Source organism: Cetorhinus maximus, chromosome 14 (assembly GCF_964194155.1).
Source record: "Cetorhinus maximus chromosome 14, sCetMax3.hap1.1, whole genome shotgun sequence".
In the NCBI taxonomy this organism is placed as follows: domain Eukaryota; kingdom Metazoa; phylum Chordata; class Chondrichthyes; order Lamniformes; family Cetorhinidae; genus Cetorhinus; species Cetorhinus maximus.
In genome coordinates, this window is record NC_135892.1 from 70,505,231 (window position 1) to 70,517,684 (window position 12,454).

Here is a 12,454-nt window from a genome sequence, read left to right on the forward strand (position 1 = left end):
CACTTTAGAGCAGTGGTGTTCTGCATGGCATGGTCGAAGATCATAAACTGTGCTTGGAAGGTGAAGCTTGAGTATACTTGGAGATCAAGAGGAAAGGAATCTCGGAGGACAAAATTGAAACCCTGGAGGTAGATTCTGGTTGAAGCCGTCCAAGTGGGAGCAACATTTGAAGAGAATTCCAAGGTAAGTACTTAGGGGAAGCAATGGCGTAGTGGTATTGTCGTTGGGCTAGTAATCAAGAGACCAAGGGTAATGCTCTGGGGACTCTATTGAATTCAATAAAAATCTGGAATTAAAAGTCTAACGACCATGAAACCATTGTCAGTTGTTGTAAAAACCCATCTGGTTCACTAATGTCCTTTAGGGAAGGGAATTTGCCATCCTCACCTGGTCTGGCCTACATGTGGCTCCAGACCCACAACAATGCGGTTGACTCTTAAATGCCTTCTGAAATGGCCCAGCAAGCCACTCAGTTGTATCAAACCGCTACAAAGTCTCAAAAAAGGAATGAAATCAGACGGATCACTCAGCATCGGCCTAGGCACTGGAAACAAAAACGACAAACTCAGCTCTGTCGACCCTTCAAAGTCATCCTCACTAACATCTGGGGGCTAGTGCCAAAATTGGGAGAGCTATCTCACAGACTAGTCAGGCAACAGCCTGACATAGTCGTCCTCACGGAATTATATCTTACAGAGATAATGTCCCAGACACCACCATCACCACTCATGGGATGTCCTATCCCAACGTCAGGACAGGCCCAGCAGAGGTGGCAGCACAGAGGTATACAGTTGGGAGGGAGTTGCCCTGGGAGTACTCAACATCGACTCTGGATCCCATGAAGTCTCTTGGCATCTGGTCAAACATGAGCAAAGAAACCTCCTGCTGATTACCACGTACCGCCTTCCCTCAGCTGATGAATCAGTGCGCCTCCATGTTGCACTGAGAGTGGTAAGGGTGCAAAATGTACTCTGGGTGGGGGACTTCAATGTCCATCATCAAGAGTGGCTCGGTAGCACCACTACTGACCAAGCTGGCCAAGTCTTAAAGGACATAGCTGCTAGACTGGGTCGGCGACAGGCGTTGAGAGAACCAATGAGGGAAAAACATACTTGACCTCATCCTCACCAACCTGCCTGCTGCAGATGCATCTGTCCATGACATTATTGGTAGGAGTGACCACTGCACAGTTGTTGTGGAGATGAAGTTCCGCCTTCACATTAAGGATACCCTTCATCGTGTTCTGTGACACTAACACCATGCTAAATTGATAGATTTCGGACATATCTAGCAACTCTAGACTGGGCATCTATCGGGCGCTGTGGGCCATCAGCAGTATTAGATTTGTACATGAACATAATCTATAACCACATGGCCCGACATATCCCCCACTCTACCATACCATCAAGCCAGGGGATCAACCCTGGTTCAATGAAGAATGCAAGAGGGCATGCTAGTAGCGGCACCAGACATACCTAAAAATGAGCTGTCAACCTGGTGAAGCTATAACACAGGACTACTTGCATGCCAAACAGTATAGGAAGCAAATGATAGACAGAGCTAAGTGATCCTACAACCAACGGAGCAGTTCTAAGCTCTGCAGTCCTGCCATATCCAGTCGTGAACGGCTGTGGGCAATCAAACAACTCACTGGAGGATGGTCCACAAATATCCTGTTCCTCAATCATGGGGGAGCCCAGCAGATCAGTGCAAAACATAAGGCTGAAGTATTTGCTACAATTTTCAGTCAGAAGTGCCGGGTGAACGATCCATCTCGGTCCCCAGCATCACAGATGCCAGTCTTCAGCCAGTTCGATTCACTCCACGTGATATCAAGAAACGGCTGAAGGCACTGGATAGTGCAAAAGCTATGGGCCCTGACAATAAGAACATAGGAAACAGCAACATAGACCATTCGGACCCTCGAGTCTGCTGTGCCATTCATTAAGATCATGGCTGATCTTCTTGTGTTTCGATTTCCACATTCCCATCTGCTCCTGATAAGTTTTGCTTCCCTTGCCTAACAAGAATCTACGTACCTCTGCCTTAAAAATATTTAATGACCCCACCTCCACCACCTTCTGAGGCAGAGTGTTCCAAAGTCACACAACCCTTCGAAAATGTTCCTCCTCATCTCTCTCCTAGAAGGCCAACCCCTAATTTTAAAACATTGCCCCCTAGTTCTGGACTTGCCCACAAATGGGGTCATCCTTTCAACATCCACCTTGTCAAGGCCATTCAGGATCTTGTATACTTCGATCAAATCACCCCTCACTCTTCTAAACTCCAGTGGAAACAAGCCCAGTCTGTCCAACCTTTCCCCATAAGACAACCCATTCATTCCGGGTATCAATCTAGTAACACAAAAACAGAATTACCTGCAAAAACTCAGCAGGTCTGGCAGCATCAGAAGAAAAGAGTCCACATGACCCTTCAACAGAACTGAGTGTAGTTAGGAGAGGGGTGAAATATAAGCTGGTTTAAGGTGGGGGGCGGGGGGAGAGAAGTTGAGGGTGGGCTGGTTGTAGGGATAAGCAAGCAGTGATAGGAGCAAATAATCAAAAGATGTCACAGACAAAAGGATCAAAGAGGTGTTGAAGGTGGTGATATTATCTAAGAAAATGTGCTAGTTAAGAATGGATGGCAGGACACTCAAGGTACAGCTCTAGTGGGGGTGGGGTGGAAAGACTGACAAGGTATTAGTTGTAGATTTAAAAATAATGGAAATAGGTGGGAAAAGAAAAATCTATATAAATTATTGAAAAAAACAAAAGGGAGGGGGAAGAAACGGGGTGGGGATGGGGGGAGGGAGTTTAAGATCTAAAGTTGTTGAATTCAATATTCAGCCCGGAAGGCTGTAAAGTGCCTAGTCGGAAGATGAGGTGCTGTTCCTCCAGTTTGCGTTGAGCTTCACTGGAACAATGCAGCAAGCCAAGGACAGACATGTGGGCAAGAGAGCAGGGTGGAGTGTTAAAATGGCAAGCGACAGGGAGGTCTGGGTCATTTTTGCGGACAGACCGAAGGTGTTCTGCAAAGCGGTCGCCCAGTTTGCGTTTGGTCTCTCCAATGTAGAGGAGACCGCTTTGGGAGCAACGAATGCAGTAGACTAAGTTAGGGGAAATGCAAGTGAAATGCTGCTTCACTTGAAAGGAATGTTTGGACCCTTGGACGGTGAGGAGAGAGGAAGTGAAGGGGCAGGTGTTGCATCTTCTGCGCGGGCATGGGGAGGTGCCATAGGTGGGGGTTGAGGAGTAGGGGGTGATGGAGGAGTGGACCAGGGTGTCCCGGAGGGAACGATCCCTACGGAATGCCGGCAGGGGGGGTGAAGGGAAGATGTGTTTGGTGGTGGCATCATGCTGGAGTTGGCGGAAATGGCGGAGGATGATCCTTTGAATGCGGAGGCTGGTGGGGTGATAAGTGAGGACAAGGGGGACCCTATCATGTTTCTGGGAGGGAGGAGAAGGCGTGAGGGCGGATGCGCGGGAGATGGACCGGACACGGTTGAGGGCCCTGTCAACGACCGTGGGTGGAAAACCTCGGTTAAAGAAGGAGGACGACATGTCAGAGGAACTGTTTTTGAAGGTAGCGTCATCAGAACAGATGCGACGGAGGTGAAGGAACTGAGAGAATGGGATGGAGTCCTTACAGGAAGTGGGGTGTGAGGAGCTGTAGTCGAGGTAGCTGTGGGAGTCGGTAGGCTTGTAATGGATATTGGTGGACAGTCTATCATCAGAAATTGAGACAGAGAGGTCAAGGAAGGGAAGAGAAGTGTCAGAGATGGACCATGTGAAAATGATGGAGGGGTGGAGATTGGAAGCAAAATTAATAAATTTTTCCAGGTCCCAACAAGAGCATGAAGCAGCACCGAAGTAATCATCGATGTACCGGAGAAAGAGTTGTAGGAGGGGGCCAAAGTGAACATTTTCCCACATTAAACTCCATTTGCCAGGCCTTTGCCCACTCACTCAACCTATCTATATTCATCTGCAACCTCTTCATGTCCTCTTCACAATATACTTTCCTACCTACCTTTGTGTTATCTGCAAATTTAGCTGCCATGTCTTCACTCCCCTCATTTAAGTCAAATGATGTAAATCATAAGAGGTTGAAGCACCAGCACAGTCTCCTGTGGGACTGCACTCATCACATCCTGCCAATCCGAAAAAGACTTATTTATGCATACTCAGCTTTCTGCCAGCCAGCCCATCTTCTATCCTTGCTAATATGCTACCCCCTACACCATGCGCTTTTATTTTCCATAATAACCTTTGATGTGGCACCTTATCAACTGCCACCTGGAAACTCAAGTACAGTACGTCTACAGGCTCCTCTTTACCCACTGCGCATGTTACTCCTTCAAAAAACTCCAATAAATTGGTTAAACATGATTTTCCTTTCACAAAACCACGTTGACTCTTCCTGATTGCCTTGAGCTCTTCTAAGTGCCCAGGTATAACCTCCTTAATGATCGATTCTAACAACTTACCCACAATAGACGTCAAGCTAACTGAACTGGCCTATAAGTTTCCGGTTTTCTGCTTCCCTCCCTTCTTGAATAGAGGGTTATATTTGCTACTTTCCAGTCTGATGGAACCTTTGCAGAATCTAGCAAATTTTGGAAAATTAACACCAGCGCATCAACTACCTCATTAGCCACCTCTTTTAAGACCCTAGGATGTAGTCCATCAGGACCTGCAGACTTGCCAGCCCACAGCTCCATCAATTTGCTCAGTACCATTTCCCTAGTGATTTCAATTTCACCAAGTTCCTCTCTCCCTTTCACCTCTGGATTTGCAGCTATTACTAGAATGTTTTTTGTATCCTCTGTAATGAGCACAGAAGCAAAATATTTGTTCATTTCTTCCACCATTATCAACTATTAACTCCCAAGTGTCACTCTCTGGAGGACCAACGGTCACTTTACTTACTCTTTTCCTTTTTAAATACCAGTAGAAACACTTGCTATCCATTTTTACATTTCTAGCTAGCTTCCTCTCATACTCTAAATTCTTTCTCCCCGTTAACCTTTTAGTCATTCTCTGCTGTTCTTTATATTCTGACCAATCATCTGTCTTGCCATTCATCTATGCGGAGTTGTATGCTTTTCCCTCAAGTTTGATGCTTTCCTTAACTCCTTTAGTTAACCATGGATGGTGGGTCCTCCCCTTAGAATTTTTCTTTATAATAGGAATGTATTTATTCTGAATATTCTGAAATATCCCCTTAAATGTCTACCATGGCTTCTCTATTGATCGATCCTCTGACCTAGTTGCCCAGTTCACTTCAGCTAGCTCAACGTTCATCCCCACATAGTTGCCCTTATTTAAGTTTAAGATCCTAGTCTTAGACCCACTCTTCTCTCTTTCAAACGATATAAAATTCAATCATATTACGGTCGCTGCTACCTCAGGGTGCCTTTACTCTGAGGTCATTAATTAATCCTGTCACATTACATAACACCAAGTCTATTATAACCTGTTCTCTTGGTTGGTTCCGGAACATGCTGCTCTAAGAAACTCTCGAAAGCATTCTAAGAACTCATCCAGGCTACTACTGACAATCTGATTTTTCCAGTTTATAGGTAGATTAAAATCACCCATGATTATTGCCGTCCCTTTATCACAAGCACACAATATATTCTCTTGAATATTTTGTCCTACACTGTGGATATTGTTAGCGGGCCTGTAGACAACTCTCACTAATAACTTTTTTCCCTTACTATTCCTCTTCTTCACCCAAACTGATTAGACATCCTGATCTCCTGAACCAAGGTCATCTCTAACTATTGCATCAATGCCCTCTTTGATTAACAGTGATATTCTGGCACGTGCTCCATAACTTGCCTTCCCCAAGCCAAGCTGTTCCAGTGCAGCTACAACACTGGCATCTACACAGCTATGTGGAAAATTGCTCAGGTACGTCCTGTACACAAAAAGCAGGACAAATTCAACCCAGCCAATTACCACTGCATCAGTCTACTCTCGGTCATCAGTAAAGTAATGGAAGGGGTCATCAACAGTGCTATCAGGCAGCACTTCCTTAGCAATAGCCTGCTCACTGATGCCCAGTTTGAGTTCCGCCAGGGCCATTCAGCTCCTGACCTCATTACAGCCTTGGTTCAAACACGGACAAAAGAGCTGAACTCCCGAGGCGAGGGGAGAGTGACTGCCCTTGACATCAAGGGCACATTTGACCGAGTGTGGCATCAAGGAGCCCTGTCAAAACTGGAGTCAACGGGAATCATGGGAAAACGCTCCACTGGTTGGAGCCATACCTAGCACAAAGGAAGACGGTTGTGGTTGTTGGAGGTCAATCAACTCCGTTCCACGACATCACTGCAGGATTTCCTCAGGGTAGCATCCTCAGCTCAACCATCTTCAGCTACTTCATTAATGACCTTTCTTCCATAAGGTCAGAAGTGGGGATGTTCGCTGATGATTGCACAATGTTCAGCACCATTCACGACTTATCAGATACTGAAGCAGCCCATGTCCAAATGCAGCAAGACCTGGACAATATCCAGGCTTGGGCTGACAAGTGGCAATTAATATTGGCGCCACACAAGCGCCAGGCAATGACCATCTCCATCAAGAGTGAATCTAACCATCGCCCCTTGACGTTCAATGGCATTACCATCACTGAATCTCCCACTATAAAAATCCTGGGGCCACCATTGACCCAAAACTGAACTGGACTAGCCATATAAATGCTGTGGCTGCAAAAACAGGTCAGAGGCTAGGAATCCTGTGATGAGTAACTCATTTCCTGACTCCCCAAGCCTGTCCACCATCTACAAGGCACAAGTCAGGAGTGTGATGGAATACTCCCCACTTGCCTGGATGAGTGCAGCTCCCACAACACACAGGCTTGACACCACCCAGGACAGTGCAGCCTGCTTGATTGGCACCACATCCACAAACATTCACTCCCTCCATCAATGACACACAGTCACAGCAGTGTGTACCATCTACAAGATGCACTGCAGAAATTCACCAAGGCTCCCGAGACAGCACCTTCTAAACCCATGACCACGACCAGCTAGAAGGATAAGGGCAGCAGATGGAGGGGAACTTCAGGTGGTGGTGTTCCCATCTAAGCCACTCACCATTCTGACTTGGAAATATATCGCCGTTCCTTCACTGTCACTGGGTCAAAATCCTGGAATTCCCTTCCTAACAGCACTGTGGGTGTACCTACACCACATGGACTGCAGCAGTTCAAGGTGGCAGCTCACCACCACCTTCTCAAGGGCAAGAAGGGATGGGCAATAAATGCTGGCCCAGCCAGCGAAGCCCAAATCCCATGAATGAATAAAAAAATATGGAGATTGGAAACCCTCATGAGAAAGACAGAGTTTAAATGAGATCGGTTGGCTCACGGTGTGATATGCATCTGGGTGGGTTGTTGAAAAATCCATAGAATCTGCTTTGGTTTCATCTATCATTTACTTTGGAGTGTGGCGTGTCTGACCACAGTTCGCCAGTTGGTTCACATGTACCGCATACTTACCCTGAATATTAGAGTATAAGATAGATAAGGTAAATTGTTTCAACTTTTCGAATTTGTATGTATCTGTTAAGATATAGCTGGGGTGAAGGGATAGTAAATATTTGAATCGTCTTCTTGTGTGTGTTTGCATGGCGATCTTACCAACCTTTTCGTCTAGTGTAATATAGTTCATTTTTCTTTTTTAATATATATTTTATTCTGTGTTAAAAGCTCATCAGCAGACTCCTGTGAATTTGTTCAGTAAGCTTCCTTCACGGTTTCAAAAAAAAAGTTAAGATCCATCAAGCCAGGTTTCACTCTGGGATCTGACTTGTCCAGTAGCAACAGCTGGGATCATAACAACATCAAGACTTGTAATTATCATATTTACTTACATCCGTCTCTCCCAGCTCTTTCACTCAAACATTTCCCACCTTAAAAATAAAATCTTTTCCCACAAATGTGTTGTTATGTCGAGAATTTACCATGCTATGATCTTGCAAAAACAGTTCAATGTGTATTGCGGCAATTCATGACAGCCGATAGATATTTAGCTAATATTTTATTAGCAGTTCGGAAAAACATCTGGCGTGTAATTCTAAGATTTTCCTTTACTTATGGAAAAACTAAGTAATGTCTTAATCCTATGTCTTCCCAATTTATTATTCAGCAGATTTGCGTATTAGTTTTGCCTACCTCACGCAGTTCCAGCCGCTGAGCTACGGCCTCCAGGCATTCCTGTCCTGTGCTCTCCACGGACAGTGTGCACTCGATGACATTGTTATCCAGCAATCGAATGCGTGTCACAAAGCAGTTCTTGCTTAGAACGTTGTACCGTCTGGTCCTCCGCAGTTTCAGCCTGAAAGGCATGGCTCACTAGCCTTGAAAGCTGCCTCTCTCAGAACTGAATCCTTCAAACAGTTTGCCTGTTGTCTTACAGCTCCTTTTCTGCTGAGGGTGAAAACAACTACCCCTTTCCTGGTGACATTTAAGTATTTGAGACTTCCTGTGAACAATGAGATTGAAATTAGTTGGAAATAATTTTAAAAGAAAAACCTTGACAATTTGTACCAATGTTTTGAACATAAAAATTAAAACTTGAGGCACAGATCATTCAAACAGCTAGTAGGCTCATCTTAATATAAGGCAGTTAGATTCTTGCAATGGAAATGCGTAATTATTTGTAACATATAAAAAGTAACAATTTTCATAAGATAATTTACTAACAAGTATCAATCATTGATGTTTTCAGAAAAGGTAATCAATTCCTGACAGTATGTTGTATAAGCAATTTAGTGATGCAAAGCCAAGAGATAGTTTAATGAGATGTCAGGGCACTTTAGCACTTTCAAGATCTTTTTGTCTCTCACCAATCTCTCTCATGATTCCGTACAAATTGGCAATATCGACCAGGGGAATCATTAAAGGACAGCCTTTGTGAGAAATAAAAATATCACCAATATTGTAGTATGTACATTACTGAAGTTGCAGTTAAGACACAATCTTGGCACAGAGCTAAAAGGAGCTTTGCATCGAGCTGTGCGATCCCCAACCTATACAGGTTCAATATTGATACTAACACTGGGGGTGAGATTTTAACTCATTCGAAACCCACCCACTTCCACAGGATTAAAATCGGACCCCAGGTGTAGACGTGGGCTATTCTTAACCAACATCTTTCACCTTGATTACAGAACTTCGCGCGCCCCTAACCAAACTGTTCCAGTACAGCCACAACACTGGCATCTATCCGGCTATGTGGAAGATTGCCCATGTATGTCCTGTACACAAAAGACAGGGCAAATCCAACCTGGCCAATTACTGCCCCATCAGTCTACTCTCGATCATCAGTAAAGAATTGCAAGGGGTAATCAACAGTGCTATCAAGTGGCATTTGCTTAGCAATAACCTGCTCATTGACACCCAGTTTGGGTTCCGCCAGGGCCACTCAGCTTCTGACCTCATTACAGCCTTGATTCAAACATGGACAAAAGAACTGAACTCCTGAGGTGAGGTGAGAGTGACTGCCCTTGACATCAAGGATGCATTTGACCGAGTGTGGCATCAAGTAGCCCGAGCAAAGCTGGAATAAATGGGAATCAGGGGGAAAATTCTCTACTGGTTGGAGTCATACTTAGCAGAAAAGAAGATGGTTGTGGTTGTTGGAAGTCAGACATCTCAGCTCCAGGACATCACTGAGGAATTCCTCAGGGTAGTACCTCAGCCCAACCATCTTCAGTTGCTTCGTCAATGACCTTTGTTCTATCATAAGGTCAGAAGTGGAGATGTTCTCTGATGATTGCACAATGTTCAGCACCATTCGCAACTCCTCAGATACTGAAGCAGTCTAAGTCCAAATGCAGCAAGACCTGGACAATATCCAGGCTTGGGATGACAAGTGGCAAGTAACCTTCACGCCACACAAGTGCCAGGCATGACCATCTTCAACAAGAGTGAAGCTAACTATCGCCCCTTGACGTTCAATGGCATTACCATCACTGAATCTCCCATTATCAACATCCTGGAGTTTACCATTGACCAGAAACTGAACTGGACTAGCCATATAAATACTGTGGCTATAAGACCAGATCAGAGGATAGAAATCCTGCGACGAGTAACTCACCTCCTGACTCCCCAAAGCCTGTTCACCATCTACAAGGCACAAGTCAGGAGTGTGATGGAATACTCCCCACTTGCCTGGATGACTGCAGCTCCCACAACACTCAAGAAGCTTGACACCATCCAGGGCAAAGCAGCCCACTTGATTGGCACATCCACAAATATTCACTCCCTCCACCACCGATGCACAGTAGCAGCAGTGTGTACCATCTATAAGATGCACTGCAGGAATTCACCAAGGCTCCTTAGACAGCACCTTCCAAACCCATGATCACTACCATCTAGAAGGGAAGCAGATAGATGGGAACACCACCACCTGAAGTTCCCTTCCAAGCCACTCACCATCCTGATTTGGAAATATATCTCCACTCCTTCACTGTCGCTGGGTCAAAACTCTGGAACTCCCTTCCTAACAGCACTGTGGGTGTACCTACACCACATGGGCTGCAGCGGTTTAAGGCAGCAGCTCACAGCCACCTTCTCAAGGGCAACTAGGGATGGGCAATAAATGCTGGCCCAGCCAGCGAAACTCACATCCCGTGAATGAATTTAAAAAAATATATCAACAGCATATCACAAATCTACAAGTCACTTTAGACTTAGAGAAGTTTAAACAATCCTTTGATATTTTTATAATGTACTGTTGAGTATTTAATCTATTCGAAGCAGGCTAGTAATTGAGTAAATGATTTACCAGAAATTATTTTCCATATGTAAAAACCTCTAATTGCTATTCAATAATGATGTGTTACTAGCTGGTTTACTACAGGTTGAATGGTAAGTTCTTGCAAAGAGATGAATAGGAGCATTGAAACTACACCAATAAACTCTCTGCCTTCTTTTAGCCTCAAAAATGAACAGTGGTCCTGTAGAAGATCAAGACAAGCCCTTCAGTTATCAATGGTCGAGCAAAGGTTGGAGTGTGACTAGAGCGAAGGACCAGTAAATATGTGCCAACATCATGAAAATCTGCTCACTACCACATATGCAAGAAGATTCTTGTTCAGTGTTCCTATAAATCACTTCAAGGAAGGTATGAAAGAAACATTTTATTTAAGTTGGTAAAATATCGAAGGGCCAGTCACTTGACAGCTTCTAGTCTGGAGGTTTTCATTTTGATCTGCATTCATTGTTGTGCGCTCAACAAACATTAAAAGCAGGTGATTACAGCTGAAGCAGGCTTAGCACATAAAAAGAAACAGTTTGGAAACAATGCTATTTGATCAAAAAATCTGTATTGTGGGTTTAATGATGCACTTTCCTCTTAAATTTATTGCAAACTGAAAAAATTGTTTAGATTTTTATAAGATCCATACAAAGAGGAGATAATACAAATATTTTCTGATAATTTGTGGCTGGCAATATCTGTGTAACATGGTACATGAGCATCCCTAACCACAATGGAGTTTGAGGCAAGTCAGTGGACTTGGTGCCTTCAAATTCCGCATTAAGGGACAAGCAGACCTGCCACACTTTTGTCTCCACAACTTTCCCTGGCTGCATCACTGCAGTGTTGAACAAGGCATTGAACATATTAGTGCCAATGCAAAATTAAGGGGAAAAAAAACTAAGTTGAAATGTTATGTGACACTGCTGATGCATTATCTTAAATTGTTCTGACAACTGCAACTAGTGACAGTCTTGTAACTATCAATGTTTTACCCTAGTGTTAAACAGCTCAAATACACTCGATCCAGAAAAATGCTAAAATGTTTAGAACCTATATGCTGCTGGTTATTTTTCAACATTTTCAGAGGAGACAGTAAAAGAAAAACTTTATCCATACCATTTGAATTTTTTGGCTGTGATTATACCACTTTTGTAAAGTGATTCCGGGTTCATAAAAGTGGCAGTATAACTTAGGAACCAGTTCCTAATCAGGTTCACAAACATACTGAAACCAGATTATGCATGATGGTCTCCTGGAGAAGGTGTCATGAAGAATGTGCCAATATAGTTTTCTTATTCATTCATGGAATGTGAACATCACAGGCAAGACCAACATTTATTGCCCATGCCTAATCACCCTCGAGTAGGTGGTGAGCCGCATTCTTGAATTGCTGCAGTCCATCTGGTGTGGATGCATATTCAGTGCTGTTAGGTAGGGAGTTCTCCAAGAAAGTTTAGAAGGAATAGTTATATATTCCCAAGTCAGGATGTTGTATGACTTGGAGGTGAACATGCAGGTGGTGCTGTTCCCATGTGTCAGCTGCCCTTATTTATCTAGGCAGTAGAAGTTGCAGATTTAGGAGATGCTGTCCAAGAAGCCTTGGTATGTTGCTGCAGTGCATCTTGTTCATGGTATACATTGTAGCCACCTTGTGGTGGTGGTGCAGGGTGTGATTTT

At 44.2% G+C, this 12,454-nt stretch overlaps 1 protein-coding gene across 3 annotated transcripts in view; it reads right to left on the reverse strand.

The window, feature by feature from the left end:
- Nucleotides 1–12,454, reverse strand: part of LOC144689724 (tyrosine-protein phosphatase non-receptor type 14-like) — a 283,673-nt gene that overhangs the window by 168,663 nt on the left and 102,556 nt on the right. For 2 of the 3 annotated variants that reach the window (XM_078557062.1, XM_078557063.1), the window contains exon 2: nt 8,185–8,494. The exons of the other annotated variant lie outside the window; for it this stretch is intronic. In XM_078557062.1, coding sequence (XP_078413188.1) covers nt 8,185–8,358 — 174 coding nt within the window. In that variant the 5' untranslated portion in view covers nt 8,359–8,494. The remainder of the gene's footprint in view (nt 1–8,184; nt 8,495–12,454) is intronic. 3 annotated transcript variants of the gene reach the window in all.